Source organism: Rhinatrema bivittatum, chromosome 2, assembly GCF_901001135.1.
Source record: "Rhinatrema bivittatum chromosome 2, aRhiBiv1.1, whole genome shotgun sequence".
Lineage (NCBI taxonomy): Eukaryota > Metazoa > Chordata > Amphibia > Gymnophiona > Rhinatrematidae > Rhinatrema > Rhinatrema bivittatum.
Genome location: NC_042616.1, coordinates 45179730 through 45196672, shown reverse-complemented (window position 1 = coordinate 45196672; position 16943 = coordinate 45179730). Strand labels below are relative to the sequence as shown.

General features: G+C 44.0%; 1 protein-coding gene across 2 annotated transcripts in view; it reads right to left on the bottom strand.

Moving 5' to 3' along the window:
- Nucleotides 1-257: 257 nt before the first annotated feature.
- Nucleotides 258-16943, bottom strand: part of LOC115085947 (oocyte zinc finger protein XlCOF6-like) — a 1095473-nt gene continuing 1078787 nt past the window's right edge. For both annotated transcript variants that reach the window (XM_029592501.1, XM_029592503.1), the window contains 2 exons: nucleotides 3412-3531; nucleotides 258-2643 (listed from right to left, as the gene is read on the bottom strand). In XM_029592501.1, the coding sequence (XP_029448361.1) occupies nucleotides 704-2643; nucleotides 3412-3531 (2060 nt within the window). In that variant the 3' untranslated portion in view covers nucleotides 258-703. The remainder of the gene's footprint in view (nucleotides 2644-3411; nucleotides 3532-16943) is intronic.

The following is a 16943-nucleotide window of genomic DNA, read 5'->3' as shown; positions in this document are numbered from 1 at the left end:
TCTCGGCGCGCTAGCGGCCTGCTGGCGCGCGGGGATTTACTTCTCCCTCCGGGAGGCGTAAATTCTCCGACAAAGGTAGGGGGGGTTTAGATAGGGCCGGGGGGGGTGGGTTAGATAGAGGAAGGGAGGGAAAGGTGAGGGGAGGGCGAAAGCGAGTTCCCTCCGAGGCTGCTCCGATTTCGGAGCGGCCTTGGAGGGAACGGAGGCAGGCTGCGCGGCTTGGCGCTCGCCGGCTGCACAAAATCGGCAGCCTTGTGCGCGCCAATCCTGGATTTTAGCGGCTACGCGCGTATCTACTAAAATCCAGCATACTTTTGTTTGCGCCTGGTGCGCCAACAAAAGTACGTGAAGGCGCACTTTTTTAAAATCTACCCCAAGGTGTAATCTTAACAGGTATCACGATGAACTTGAAAATTCTTAATTACATTAGTGGCACCCAATATAATTGGGACTACTTCGGTATCTTTCTGCCACATGTTCTTGGTCTCTGATTGCATCTGATTGCATCTCTTGATAAATAAAAATCTCTCCCTTCTTCATACAATCCACAGAATAATCTCTGGGTGCTGATACTTTTATCAACAATGCCATTCTTGTGTTCTTCTCCTTCACCACAATCTCTGGTTTTCATGCATTGATCTTCCCATCTGTGGAAATAGGAATGTTCCAGGTGATCACACTGTCTTCCTTCTCCACTACTGTATTAGAATTTTGCTCCCAGTGATTCTCTCTCATCTGTGTGGACTCTCTGGTGATTTGTCAGACTTATCTTCAGACGAAAGCTTTTTCCACACTCAGTACATGTAAATGGTTTCTCACCAGTGTGGACTCTCTGGTGGTTGATCAGATGTCTCTTCTGATTGAAGCTTTTACCACACTCAGAACATGTAAATGGTTTCTCACCAGTGTGGACTCTCTGGTGGGCGGTCAGGCTTCCCTTATGACGGAACCTTTTACCACACTGAGTACATGTAAATGGTTTCTCACCAGTGTGGACTCTCTGGTGACTGATCAGATGTGCCTTCTGATTCAAGCTTTTACCACACTGAGTACATGTAAATGGTTTCTCACCAGTATGGACTGTCTTGTGGGTGGTCAGATGTCTCTTCTGCTTGAAGCTTTTACCACACTCAGAACATGTAAATGGTTTCTCACCAGAGTGCACTCTCAGGTGGGCGGTCAGACTGCTCTTCCGATTGAAGCTTTTACCACACTCAGTACATGTAAATGGTTTCTCACCAGAGTGGACTCTCTGGTGGGTGGTCAGGTTTACCTTATGACGGAACCTTTTACCACACTCAGTACATGTAAATGGTTTCTCACCAGTGTGGACACTTTGGTGGCTGATCAGATTTCTCTTCTGATAGAAGCTTTCACCACACTCAGTACATGTAAATGGTTTCTCACCAGCGTGGACTCTCTGGTGGGTGGTCAGGCTTACCTTATGACGGAACCTTTCACCACACTCAGTACATGTAAATGGTTTCTCCCCAGTGTGGACACTTTGGTGGGTGATCAGATTTCTCTTCTGATTGAAGCTTTTACCACACTCAGTACATGTAAATGGTTTCTCACCAGAGTGGACTCTCTGGTGGGCTTTCAGGTTTACCTTATGACGGAACCTTTTACCACACTCAGTACATGTAAATGGTTTCTCACCAGAGTGGACACTTTGGTGGCTGATCAGATTTCTCTTCTGATAGAAGCTTTCACCACACTCAGTACATGTAAATGGTTTCTCACCAGTGTGGGTTCTCTGGTGGGCGGTCAGGTTTGCCTTATGACGGAACCTTTTACCACACTCAGTACATGTAAATGGTTTCTCGCCAGTGTGGGTTCTCTGGTGGGCGGTCAGGCTTCCCTTCTGACTGAACCTTTTACCACACTCTGTACATGTAAATGGTTTCTCACCAGTGTGGACACTTTGGTGGCTGATCAGATTTCTCTTTTGATTGAAGCTTTTACCACACTCAGTACATGTAAATGGTTTCTCACCAGTGTGGGTTCTCTGGTGGCTGGTCAGGATTATCTTATGACAGAAGTTTTTACGACACTCAGCACAGGTAAATGGTTTCTCAACAGTATGTTCTGGCGGGTGGCTTATCAGGCTTTGCTTAAGATGGAATCTTTTACCACACTCAATGCATGTAAATGATTTCTCAGCAGTTTGGTGTCTCTCATAGCTTGTTAGATTTTTCTTCTGGCAGAAGATTTTACCAACCTCAATATATGTTAATGGTTTCTCACCCCTGTGGACGCTCTCGTGTCTTGTAAGGGTAATCTGGCTATGGAAGCTTTTACCACACTCAGCACAGATAAATGATTCTTCCGTGTGAGATCTCTGAGATTTCAGAAAAGCATCATACAAGCCTTTTTGTTCTATTTTCTCATTTCTCTGCTCTGCACCTGTGTGTGTGACATTACTGGCACTTTGCTCACACACAGAATTCTCAGCTGAGTGTCCTGGTGGATTTCTTTGCTTCTTCTCTGAGATGCACTGATTCCTGCAATTTCTTTCCGAAGCAGACCATGAAGAAGTATCTTCTCTAGTTATTCCTGATAATATCAACACCTTTCCTTCTGGATTCTGAATGGCTTTCGACTCTTGTCCCTTTTTATTTTTAATTCCAGGATCATCATTTTCTAGATTAAAAGTAAACACAGAGTATTAGTCTGTTTGTTAGAGACACAGACTAAGAGACTCCAGAAAAGTCAGAGTCTCTTTGTGCCTGGAAGTTAATTCAGTACGGAGCAAAGCTGGGGTGGGCAAACCTTTGGGCTTGAGGGTCAAATAAGGACAGGTTTGTGTGTGGAGATAAATAATGATCTGGGCAGAGGGGGCCCTTTGCTGTCTGAGAGGGGTAGGGGAGAACTGATGTCCACTGGAAGCCCAATGATGACATCATCACTTCTGGGCTGCTGATGTAATGCTCCCACTGCTGTAGGCCAAGATGCATCTCATCACCTCAGGTCCGATATGGGCAATAGCTCACTTTCCTCTAGAATAAAGGATTTTCAGTTAATGATGAAGAGACTGCCCCATGGAGGTCCCCAGACTTCAGCACTGACTCTCTGATCATGCAACAGTAAACAGGAAAGGCTGATAAAGCACTTCTTATTCCTAACTGAGGGAAAAGTAACATGTAGAGCTCTACTATAATACGACAAAGCTCCATAAATTATGGACTGGTCAGCAGGGATGGTCCCCATCTTTCTTTTCTAACAGACAACACTATAATTCTCAGATGATATTTGGTCTTTGGGTAATTGGGTTTCAAAAAGACTATTCTATGTGACTGATGCCTGAAACAAAAACCCTGCAAGTGATTAAAGCAATCTCAGAGTTGCTGGTGAAGGGGTCTCTGCAGATCCCAGAAGTTTTACCCCAGTCCCTCTTATTACTGCACTCACCAGAGCAGCTGCTTTTCCCAGTTTCCCTTTCCTCTGATCCTGGCTCATCCCTGATGTACGGCTCTTCCATTTGTTCAATGTGGGAAATTATATCAGGGGTGGCAGTCTGAGATCCTGATCCTGGGGTAAGAACACAGCAGTAGGTTTTACATAATCCCTCTGGCTTTTATTTTTCCAAAGTAAGCAATTTAAAACACTTCCAGCATGCAGATATTGATTATCTTCAATGAAAATAAATATTCAGATCCTCACTTAGCGGCAAGTTCAGAGTCCCGATACATCTCCAAAACGACGTGTTAACCTACCTTCCTCATCTTTGTTTTCTCACCCCCACTATGAAGACTGTAATATATTATCCATCTCAGCTCAATACCTGCGAGCTTCATTATGTGGAAGTCACCATGCCCCATGCATAGAGATTAGGACAATTTAGTAAGTGCATAATTGAACATAAAAGTAACATTAAAAGGAAAATTGAATCCAAACCGCTTGTTCAACATGCTATCCAAATTAACCACAACTTTAGTGATTTCAAATTTTGTGTGATTCAAAAAGTGGTTCCGAATTGGCGTGGCAGAGATTTGGATAAAATGCTATTACAACTAGAGCAAAAGTATATTTTTTAATTTAAAACCATGAAACCTAATGGACTAAATCTAGAAATTGATTATTCTGTTTTTTTATAATTTTCATTATTTTAACTCGTCTGTATAAATAATTCCTTGTTTATGTGCTCTGTCTTTTATCAATGTTTTTACCTGTCTATTTGTGATTACTTCCATTTATATTCTACACAAATGTACAAATTACTATTTTCTACCACATTTAATTTTTTCATCTTTTAAAAAAAAAATTTACCATTTTTAATGTTTCACTATTTTTTAAATGTTGTCTTATATGTTACATAATGAGATATTTGGTTACATTACTATTGTATTTTAATTACCACATGCGGCGGCTTTGATACAATTTTTGATTCAAGATCACAATGCAACTTTGAAATGGATTAATAGTATGCATATAGGGGTAGATTTTCAAAAAGCGCCTTTGCGTACTTTTGTTGGCGCATCAGGCGCCAACAAAAGTACGCTGGATTTTAGTAGATACGCGCGTAGCCGCTAAAATCCTGGATCGGCGCGCACAAGGCTGCCGATTTCGTGTAGCCGGCGCGCGCCAAGCCGCGCAACCTACCTCCATTCCCTCCGAGGCCGCTCTGAAATCGGAGCGGCCTCGGAGGGAATTCGCTTTCGCCCTCCCCTCACCTTCCCCTCCCTTCCTCTACCTAACCCACCCCCCGGCCCTGTCTAAAAACCCCCCCTACCTTTGTTGGGGGATTTACGCCTCCCAGAGGGAGAAGTAAATCCCCGTGCGCTAGCGGGCCGCTGGCACACCTAGACGCAACCCGGGGGCGGTTCCGGTGGGCGCGGCCACGCCCCGGACCGCCCCGGGCCGAAACCACACCCCCGGGGCCGCCCCCGAAACGCTGCGTCCCGCCCCGAAAACGCCACGCCGATCGGCCCCGCCCCCGACACGCCCCCTCGAAAAACCCCGGGACTTACGCGAGTCCCGGGGCTCTGCGCGCGCCGGCAGGCCTATGTAAAATAGGCGCACCGGCGCGCAAGGCCCTGCTCACGTAAATCCGGGCGGATTTACGCGAGCAGGGCTCTTAAAATCCGCCCCATAGTATTTTATCTTGTTCTATATATCTAGATGGTGAGTGGTAGGTGGTACAGATTTTTTACATGTAAGCATAAGAGTGTTATTAGTCTCAGTTTACAATAGTATGATTAAATAAGTGTTTTTAATTTATCTGATATTAATTTTGTCTTAGTTCAAATAAGACAAGTGTTTTTCAATATTTTTTTCAACATTTTTTTCTCAACTCATGTTTTTTATGTGATATTATTTTGTCACTCTGCCTTGATATAATCGACTTTGGCGCGTTTTTCACATAAATTAGTATTTATCGAATGACCCGTATGTACCTGACCAGAGACCCCTATTACTTATATAATTCTTTTAATTTAGTTATTATTTGATCGTAATGATACAAAAATTTTTTTGTCACATTTGTTTTTGTTTCGAAGGCATTTTTAAGTAAGAATTTTATTTTTATAGCAAAATACTTATGGAAATCCACTATATTGTTCGCCCCTTAATTTTAAGGAGTGCACAATATGGGGTAGATTTTTAAAAAGTGCGCGATCGCGTACTTTTGTTCGCGCACCAGGCCGGCGCCATGCCCCCGGGCCCGACCCCCAAACGCCACGTCACGCCCCCCAAACGCCGTGTCATTCGGCGACACCCCCGACACGCCCCTTTCAGGAAGCCCCGGGACTTATGCGCCTATTTTGCATAGGCCACCGGCGCGTGAGGGCCCTGCGCGCGTAAATCCAGGCGGATTTACGCGCGCGGGCCTTTTAAAATCCGCCCCTATATGTACAAAGTATGAAATATAATCATAGTAAGATTATGATCGTTTTTAAAAATTATTTTTTGTGAATAAATTTTTTTTTATACTCGCAATGCTATAGTCTGTCTTAACCAATATTTTTTAGTTCACTGACACATTAACAATAGTTTTTCATTTATAAATATCAATTTAGCTTCCTCAGATACATTTATTATATCCTTCGATCCCAGCACATACGGGCATTTTGAAGCCACTCCCATCTTATAAGATGGGCAACTTCTTTTGGCGCGGTTTTTGTTCTATTTAAAAGTGGTATCGGCGCGATAGCGTTTTAAATGTGCCTGGTGTACTCGATCGGAGACCATACGTACCCTTACTTCATTTAGCAGTAAGTATTCTGAATGGTTATACTGTTTTTCTGTAAGTTTCCATACTAAATATTTTTTTTTTTTATCGCACACGTTATTTGGCTCAATTTGATAGCGGTTTCTTTACATGTTTGCATTTGGTATTTGCCTACACATACCTGAGTTTAAATTACAGTAGCTTATTCCGAATTTAGCATATTATATATTTTATTGCCAGCCAAATAAGAACGGCCATTGTCGGCTTTCTGAAATAGTAGTGCTACATGTCGGCATTTTTTGCATATTGAAATTGCTTAGTCAGTGTGTCAATTTCAAGGTATTTTTCACTAGGTTCTTCAGTAAGTGTTTACATATATTACCTGGCTACTCTGAATACAAATGCTATGTGAATACTACTGAGTCTTTAGAAGAGAGTCAGTTCATTAATGTCTTCCACATCACAGCACCAGCACTAGTACAATCATAATGACTAAAGGATTTTATTCTTTATTTTTCATTCTTTATTAATCTGGTTAGCTTTAGTTTTTCAATCCGTCTCCATAAATCTGGTTTGCCGTATGTTTGCAGTTTCCGAGTTGGTTTGTTTTTAAATTCCTGTTTAATTATTTGTTTATTGGTTTACAGAACTCCAGACTAACAGATATTTGGTGCGATTATCCAAGAATATTTTTTTGAAATATAAATAGAGCACACTAATATATACAGGTAAAAATGTTGATATGACACTGCATTTTTCAATATTTTAATTTTTGAATTTTTTAATCTGCTCTTTTATGTGAGATTTATGTTTTTACTGTTTCTTGTGATACCTTTTATATCGGAAATTTTATTTAATTTATATAATTTTTTATATTTTATTTCATGTCACATATTTATTATTTTTAGCCCCTGAGGCAGCCCTAAGCAGGGCGAAACTCAGCCTGAGTCGGGCGGTTGAATGAAGTGATGTCTCCATCCAAATAAAGTTACACTTGGACTACTTTGGCATGTAACCCACTTTCCTCCCCTGGTCTAATACCACCATGGAGGACAAACAGGCGATCCGACCTACGCAAAGGCCCAGTGACCTCCAGACACCTGACAGTATGCCTCTTGACATCCAAGGGCTGCAACAGACAAGACTCTTCTACATCTCTCTCCCTGTCCAGAAATGGCAGGGAGATGCACTGGTTCAAGAATGCAGAGACCACTTTTGATAAAAATAGAAACGGATCCTGGCAAGACAAGACCTGCACCTCTATATGCAGAACAATTTGCCACAAGGAACACTATTTTCAAGGACAGAGTATGTAGCGGTCGAAACGTACGGCCTACGAAAAAAATCCAAAACGAAATTGAGACTCCATAGGGGCACCAGAAACACAAAGGAGGAAAAAGATGTTCCACTCCTTTCAGAAAACGGGCCACATTAGGAAAGCAGACAAGGATCCACCTTTGACCAGCCCCTGAAATAAGCGAGAGCAGTTACTTGTACCCTTAAGGGATGAAGGGCCAATTCAAGCCATCCTGCAAAAATTCCTAAATGAGTGGTATCGTGACCGAACAAGGAAGAGTACCTCGATCCTCACACTAGGCCTCCAACACCCTCCAAATCTGCACATAGGCCAAGGAAGTGAAGAAATTTATGGCTCTTAGCAAGGGGGAAATCACTGCCGCAGATTATCCACATTTCAGCAAGCAAAACCTTTCAAGGGCTATACAGTAAGACAAAATTGCGTCAGACCTTTGTGAAGGACAGGCCCCTGCTGCAACAGATTCCTGTGCGCTGGAAGTCTAAGAGGCGAATCCACCAGGAGCCTCCACAGATCTGCATACCATGGTCTCCTGGGCCAATCTGGAGCAACCAAGAGCACCATCCCTCTGTGGCATTCGATCCTTCGAATCAATCTGCCAACATGGGCCATGGAGGAAAGGCATACAGCAACTTGTCTTCTGGCCATTCCTTCACTAGGGCATTGATCTCCAAGGACCTCAGATCTCTTCTGTAGCTGAAGAATTGCAAAACTTTCACAGTGCGCAAGTAGCCAATAGCTCCAGCAACGGGAGACCCTAGCGATCGCGATTCAGCTGAAACGCCTCATTTAACAACACCCACTCTCCTGGGTCCAGACTCACCCTGCTGAGAAAGTCTGCTCTTATGTTGCCTGTGCCTGCGATGTGTGAAGCTGAGATCATCTGGAGATGCACCTCTGCCCAATCCATAAGTTGATCTATTTTATGCGACACTTGTAGGCTCTTGCTACCTCTCTGCAGATTGATGTAAACCACAGTCATTGCATTGTCCGATAGTATGCAGACCAAGCAACCCTGCAGCCTATCACCGAACTGCAAACATGCCAACTGGACCGCCCTGGCCTTCAGACGACAGTTGTTCCAGAGAGACTCTCTGGAACAACTGTCAGGAGCTCACTGTCAGGAGCTCACTGTCAGGAGCTGATTGCGCAAGTGCCCTTGCGCAATCAGCTCCTGACAGTGAGCTCCACAACCAAGGAGACTCACATCCGTTGTCAGTACCAGCTAGTTCAGAGGGGATAGCGAAATTCCTTCCCATGGATGATCCACCAGCAGCCACCATGGCAGTTGGGAGGAGACCTCCATTGGCAGGTGGAGCCAAATCGAATAGCCTGAGATTGCTGATTCCACTGAGACAGCAGGGGGCGCTGAAGAGGATGCATATGAGCCCTCACCCACGCTATCACTTCCAAGGTCACCGCCATTAAGCCAAGGACCTGCAGGTAAAACCATACAGTTGGGCGCAGTAGTTCAACAACAGACGGAGTTGAGCTGGCAACTTCTGAATTTGAGCTTCCGGCAGGCACACCTTTCCCTGGTTCATGTTGAATGGAATCCCCAGGTATCCCAGCAACTGAGTAGGCTGAAGACCGCTCTTGGCTAGATTCACAACCCAGCCAAGCTCCAACAACAGGGAAATCACCTTGCGAATCACCAGGTAGCTTTCTTCCAGTGACTTGACGTGAACCAGCCAGTTATCCAAATATGGGTGTACTAGGATTCCATCCTCTCTCAACTCTGCTGCAACCACCACCATTACCTTGGAACAGGTTATGGGAGCGGTGGCCAAACCAAAGGGCAGCACCCAAAACTGAAAGTTGTGTCCCAGAACTGTGAACCACAGGAAGCATTGATGTTCTAGTCAGATAAGAATGTGGAGTTATGCCTCAGACAGATCCAGAGAGGTAACAAATTCCCCCGACTGCACGGCCATTATCACCGAGCGCAATGTCTTCATGCGAAAACGCTTCACTTGCAGATGACTGATGCCTTTGAGGTCCAGGATGGGACGAAAAGATCCCACCTTCTTTGGCACAACAAAATAATGGAAAATCGCCCTGTATTTTCTTGAGACGTGGGCATTGGCACCACAGCCCTCCTACTGAGGAGCCTTGCCAATGTGGTTTCCACTGCCTGCTTTATCTGTGGTGAGTGGTAGGGAGACACCATGAATACATTCCAGGAACATTGCGAAACCCCAGCACAGATTTTTCTCATATCACCTCCAAGACCCACTGATCCAATGTGATTTCGACCTACCTCTGATAAAAGAGAGAAAGCAGCATCTCCCTATCTCCTGTTCCCAGTAGTGGGTTGGCAAACCTTCATTGGGAGACTCGGGAGGATCCACTACCTGAGCCTGCACCTCTTCTGGGTTGTCAGGGACGAATGGACGAAGAGTCGAGTCCTCTGAAAGGTCGCCCCTCTACAGGATCGAAAACGCTTGGATCCTCTAGCACGACCTCTCATGTTAAAGGAGCTTGGTGTCTGCTTTTTATCCTCTGGTAAACGAGGAATCAGAGAGTCACCCCACTTACTGGCAAGTTTCTCCAACTCGCTACCAAACAAAAGTGAGCTGTTAAGGGGCAATTAGGTGAGGTTAGCATTGGAGGTCACATCAACCGACCAATTTCTCAACTATGACTGATGCCTGGACACTACTAATCGAAGCTACTCCTCTGGCTGAAGTGCGGACCAAATCACAGCCTGCATTGGCCAAGAAGGCAGCAGCCGGCTCCATAACTGCCCTGGAGTTTACTCCAGAGTCATCAACCTTCTGGGAGAGAAGCAAACAACAGCGAGGCACCAAGGAACAACAAGAAGCGATCTACAAGGTAATTGCCACTGCTTCAAATGCTTGCTTAAGGAGAGTCTCAATCTTTTTATCATGAGCATCCATCATGGCCACTCCTCCTTCCAAGGGAATAGTGGTCCGCTACGAGACTGCACACACAAGTGCATATACCTTTGGAAAACGTAAATACTTTCTCATCACCAGATCTAGAGGGTACAGGCCTTCTAAAACCTGACCCCCTTTGAAATTAGCCTCTGGGGTGCCCCACTCAAGATCAATTAATTCTTGAATTGTCTCCAACACGGGGAAACCAAAATGGGATTTCTCTTTGGCTCAAACACTGAATCTGCTCCAGGAATTCCAAGCATTTTCAAGTTCTGGGAAATCAGAGCTGGTATTTCATCTCTATGAAATAACCGCAACATAGTTCTATACGTTTCTAATCCAGAGGGAATTTTACCATCCTCGAGAGAGGCAGGATCGGCGTCATCATCCGTACCATCCGGATCTCCATCCAGAGGACCTTCTGCCGCTCCAGGAGTACTCCGGTGTCCAACAAAAAATCCAGGTAAGGTTTCTCCCTACGCCTGTGGTCTAGGAGCATGGGACAGGGCTGAGGACTGTGCCTGAAGAAAGGATTGCAACCCCTGGAAAAATTCTACCCCTGAAAAAGTAGAAGCATCCAGATCGGGAGGTACCTGAGGAGTACTCACTGAGCTACATTCCCCTGCTGAGGAACCAGTTAGGGGAGTTCAAAATCAGGCCCTCCACCTGAATCGTCTTTACCTAGACCCCCATCCTGGGAAGAACTAGGCTTAGTGAAATCAGAGGAAGACAATTCACCCTAAGCCTCCAAATAGCATTGGCACAAATCAGCAGGCACTCCTGTCTGAGATGCCCATATATAACAAGCAGTGCAAAGAGAAAAATGCTTAGGCTTCTTAGGCACAGGCACCATGATGGCCGACAATGCGCTCAGCAGCGGCCGGATGCACTCAACTAGGTGCCTACAAATTATGCGTCCAACACTTAGGTGCACACACCTAGGTGCTTACCTAGGCATCCAAAAATTAAGCACACAAAAAACTTAAGCACACAGTACCACTTTTACTCATAGGTAAGCACGCGGCCACTACACATCGCTCAATGTGGGCGCACAGACTACAAGGCTCCACTGTGCGCCCAAAAACTGGTCACACAACCTGGATGCACAGACTGGGCCAACCGAAGTATAACAAATTGTCTTCACTCCGGTTTACATTATAAACAACTTAGTACATATAACACTTCCGTATGTTAACATATTGACAAGTTTACAAAAAACAAACTAGATAGCCCTTCTCTGTACCTTCTCCATCGCAATTATATCTTTTTTGAGATGCGGCGACCAGAATTGTACATAGTATTCAAGGTGCGGTCTCACCATGGAACGATACAGAGGCATTATGACATTTTCCGTTTTATTCACCATTCCCTTTCTAATAATTCCCAACATTCTGTTTGCTTTTTTTTGACTGCCGCAGCACACTGAACCGACGATTTCAATGCGTTATCCACTATGACACCTAGATCTCTTTCTTGGTTTGTAGCACCTAATATGGAACCCAACATTGTGTAATTATAGCATGGGTTATTTTTCCCTATATGCATCACCTTGCACTTATCCACATTAAATTTCATCTGCCATTTGGATGCCCAATTTTCCAGTCTCACAAGGTCTTCCTGCAATTTATCACAATCTGCTTGTGACCGTGTGTCGTGGGAGTACATGTTCTCAGTTCTTAAGCTCTTTGGGTTTCCTAACCAGGTCATTAACGCCATCCCTATTTTATATAATAATCTAGTTTTTCATATTGTGGCGAATGACACTCTTTCAGAGGCAGTCCATATCAGGCGAGGTGTTCGCCAGGGGTGCCACTTGTCACCGATCTTATATATTTTGTCCTTGGACCCCCTACTTCGCAAGTTGGCTGAATCTCCCACCACTCAGGGGATGCTTTATAAACATGGCAATTTTAAAGTGGCTGCTTCTGCAGATATGTTAGTATTCTTATGTAACCCAGCTGTTTCCTTGCCTCATGTGCTCCATATTCAATCAACCTTCGGGACATTTGCAGGGTTAAAGGTTCATGTGGACAAGTCAGAGGCCTTAGATATTCTGGGTACCCTAAAACTTACCTGGCAAGGTGTCTTTCCTCTGAAGTGGGTCCAGTCTTAGGGGTTTACATACCAGCTTCCCCCAGTCAATTATATGCTTTGAACATTAACCCTTTGAAACAGAAGCTGCTTAAAAACCTCTCTGCCTGGAAAGGTTTGCCTTTGTCTCTATCAGGTAAAATATTGTTGTTAAAAATGATGGAAATTTCCAAATGGCTGTATTTATTTCAAATGTTACCAGTATGGCTAAAAAAGAAGGACATTTCTGACATTCATAAGGGACTTACTGCCTATTTGTGGAATGGTAAACGTGCCCGCATACCTCTCAAGATGCTCATGAAACCCAAACCGGAAGGGGGTCTTAAAAGGTTACAATCATGCCAGCCTCCTCAGGCATATTAGAGATTGGGTTTGCAACACTGCCTCTTATTCTCCTATGGACCTGTATAAACCTTGGCTATCTCCACATTCGCCTGGGGCTGCACTACCACTAAGGAATGAGCTACTTCCTAAGTACATAACTGGGAGTGTGGTGGTTCGTCTTCTTCGTTTAACTTGGAAGCTATTATGCCGGCAACTTAAAGCTCAGCCTGGATTGTCGGCATTTTTGCCCATAAGAGGCTGTCGGCTGTTTCAACCGGGCATGACTCAAGTCCTTTTTCAAAAATGGTCTCTGCTAGGCCTGAAGTTTATGTTTCAACTACTGGACGAAGGAACTGACCTCCCCAGGATATGCAGTTTCCAAGAGCTTCGAACTCGTTATGGCCTTCCTGCTACTGACTTTTATGGATATCTGCAATTGAGGCATTTTATGCTTGAGGAATGAAGAGTCAACCCTACTTTCTTTCTTTATCAGGGTTTGCGGACCTTCTTGCTGGGGGCAGATGGCAAGCAGCAGTCTTGCTCTCAGTATTATACGGCATTGATGGGCCTTGCCTCTTTTTCAGCTTTAGACCAAGTGGTTAACAAATGGAACAAGTTGCTCCCACAAGCTATCTCGCAGAATGAACACAAATCTTGTTTTCAGAGAATACCTGATACTGTGGAAAATGTCAACCTGCGGGATAAGATGTACACATTTCTTCACCAAGCATTCTATCCCAGTGACATGCCTATTACATGGGGGTAACCCCGGACAGCAGCTGCACTAGGTGTGCTCATGCGAATCCTGATTTCTATCATTGTTTTTGGGCATGCTCATCATTGCAATACTTCTGGACATATCTGCAACAACTGTTCCGGAAACTTTGGGACTATGTTCTTCCGTTAGACCCTCTCATCTGGCTCCTTGGTACGATTTGCGATGAAGTTCTCATTTTAGAAGACTCACAGTTATGTCTTTTGGACAAAATTATTCTTAATGCAAGGGACTCTTATATTGGCCCAATGGATGAATCCTTCCCCACTCTACAAACAAGTTTGGCAGACCAAATTCAACAGATTGATACATCTGGAGCTACTAACCGCCAGGCACAAATCCATGGCACAAAATACTAAGGCACGACACATTTGGAACGCTTATGTGACACTTCTCCTCTATGACGAGATAAATCTTCTACCATAACATACGTTTGCTCTACTGTGAGGTAGCTCCACGTGGAGTGCAGCAAATTCCTTCCTGCACTCCCTTTCATAACTTCCTTTGGTATTTCATTCCTTTTCGGTGTCATCCTTACATGTCTATTACTTTCCAGTTTTCTTTATAATTCTCTGCATTCCAGAGTTAAGCCATTGTTTTGTTGATAACACCTCCATTATTGAAGCTCATACCATAGTAATGTAGATCTATAACTTACCAGTGTCTCGGTAGGGTGGGTGGTAGGATTAAAAAAGGGAGGGGCTTAAGGAATTATTGTGTGCGATTTGGTACGGGCACAATTATAACCACAAAACGTTAACTGTCACGTTCTTTTCATGGGGACATCGGGGTCTGCCAAGGCCCCTCTACTACTTTATTCCAATCCTTGTTAGGCTTTTCCACACAAGGGAGTACAAAGGGGCGAGTCTCTAGCATGAGATGTCTTTGTATTTTGCAATCTTTTATGTTCATTTGTATATTGTACTGGTGTAAGTGTGACTTATTTCAATAAAAATAATTACACAAAAAAACCCCTCCTTCTAAGTCTCTCTATCTATATATTTTTTTTCAACTTATCAGAGCTCAGCCTTACCTGGCTGAGCACAGAGACGGTCTCCGGCTGCAGGGGGAGAGGACATGTGCCATCACTGCTACACTCGGCTTCCTGTACCCACTCCCTTTCAGCTACTCAAGCAGCTAAGTCCACGCCAGCAAAACCAGATACCGGACCAAGGCCCACATCTGAGGGACCACGGAAATCACCTCAGGAATTCTCAGCTGGGGTGGGACCATTTGATATCACCGCAGGAGAGCAAGACAAATTTTTTCCTTAATTCTCCTTTACTTTAAAATGAAGTAATCTCTAGTGGGGAGATGCACGTCCACAATCTGCTGGAGATGGAAAAGGCTGGCAAGCTGATGTAACTGCAGGGATGTATATATTGTGACATCAGTTTTCTCCATCTCCATCTACTGGTAGAGGTGCATGACCCATTTGATCTGGATTCATCTGACTGGACGCTAAGAAAAGCAGTGCTGCCAAGCTTGCTTATTTACCGTGTGTTTGAGCATGGTTTTTTTTTCAGGAAATGCTTTTTCTTTTCTTTTTTTTTTTTTAACTTGCGGGTAACTTATTTTAGGGCTTTTTTTATTCCCTACATGCTTTTTTTTTTAGGTTTGATGGGTGGGACTCGTGCCCTGCTGTTCCTGTCACCTTTGATTGGCTGCTACTAACGATAAGGCCATCTCTCTGCGACTGAAATAGTCCAATCTGGTAATAAAAAGGGTTATTCAGAGGATATACTGGGAGAAGATTTAAAATAATAAAAAAAAAGCATCCAGCACCTCTCAAAGAAAGATATTTGGGCTACGCAGGGGACAGGATCCCCACAGATACTCCATTAATATTCTCTGTTTGTGAACTGGCCCACCAAGGATTATTCACCCACATATTTTTACTATTTTAAATTTACGACCCAGGGACCTTTGACACAGGTAATTTTGTCACCTATTTTCTATTCCTTTCTTGGCCAGATTATCAGATCTAACAAACCAGCCATGCCGTTGTATTCTATAAGAGGCAAATAGAAGAAAAGGTGTCAAAGTATTTTTGCATCTCAAAGCTGCTTCTGTAGAGATATGATCTGCTGTGAATAAAGCAGTCCTATCACTGAACCAGACCCTACATCCAAATCAACCAGCCAAATATTCTCACTTACCCTACATTCCTATCACTGCCTCAGCTTCACATTTTCTGTTTCATGTATACACTAGCAGTGCACACACTGTATACATGCACATCTACTCCCACTCAACGTTTATGCTCACAGAGTTCTGGTTACAGGAAATGGCCACACGGTAAGAACATAAGACATACCATACTGGGTCAGACCAAGGGTCCATCAAGCCCAGTATCCTGTTTCCAACAGTGGCCAATCCAAGTCACAAGTACTTGGCAAGTACCCAAACATTAAAAAGATCTCAAGCTACTAATCCTTATTGATTAATAGCAGTTTATGGATTTCTCCTCTAGGAACTTATTCAAACCTTTTTTTAAACCCAGTTACACTAACTTCTGTAACCACATCCTCTGGCAATGAAATTCTTTTTCACTCAACGCATAATTAAGCTCTGGAATTCATTGCCAGAGGATGTGGTTATGCAGTTGGTGTAACTGGGTTTAAAAAAGGTTTGGATAAGTTCCTAGAGGAGAAATCCATAAGGAAAATTGGTTCTTACCTGCTAATTTTCGTTCCTGTGGTACCACAGATTAGTCCAGACTCCTGGGTTTTGCCTCCCTTCCAGCAGATGGAGACACAGAAAGTTTCACAGCCACTGCCACATAACCTAGAGTGCCACCTGCAGTCCCTCAATAAGTACCCAAGCTAAAACAGCAAAAAACTTATAATGCAATAATATCCCCCAATGAGCAGAGGAAAGAGGAAAATGTATAACTAATAACTTTATCTAATTTTGGAACACTAATTGTAAGGACTAACCAGAAACCTGTGCCATTCTTCAGAATCATTAAAGTTAATAGGTCAAGCGGACTCTCCAAATCTTCTCACCACCGCCTGGTCTGATCTGTGGTACTACAGGAATGAAAAGTAACAAGTAAGAGAACTAATTTTCCTTTCCCTGTATGTACCCACATCAGTCCAGACTCCTGGGATGTACCAAAGCTTTCCTAACCAAAGTGGGACTGTGAGAGACGCTTGAAGTACACTTATATCAAAACTGCCGACTTCCGGAGCCAGGACGTACAATCGATTAGTGTCTGGCAAATGTATGCAAAGACTTCCAAGTAGCCACCCTGCAAATCTCTTGCAGCGAAACTAGCTGACATTCTGCCCATGAGGCCGCCTGGGACAGAGTAGAATGAGCCTTAACCCCTCAGGGATAGGAAGATCGCGACAGATCTATGCAGAA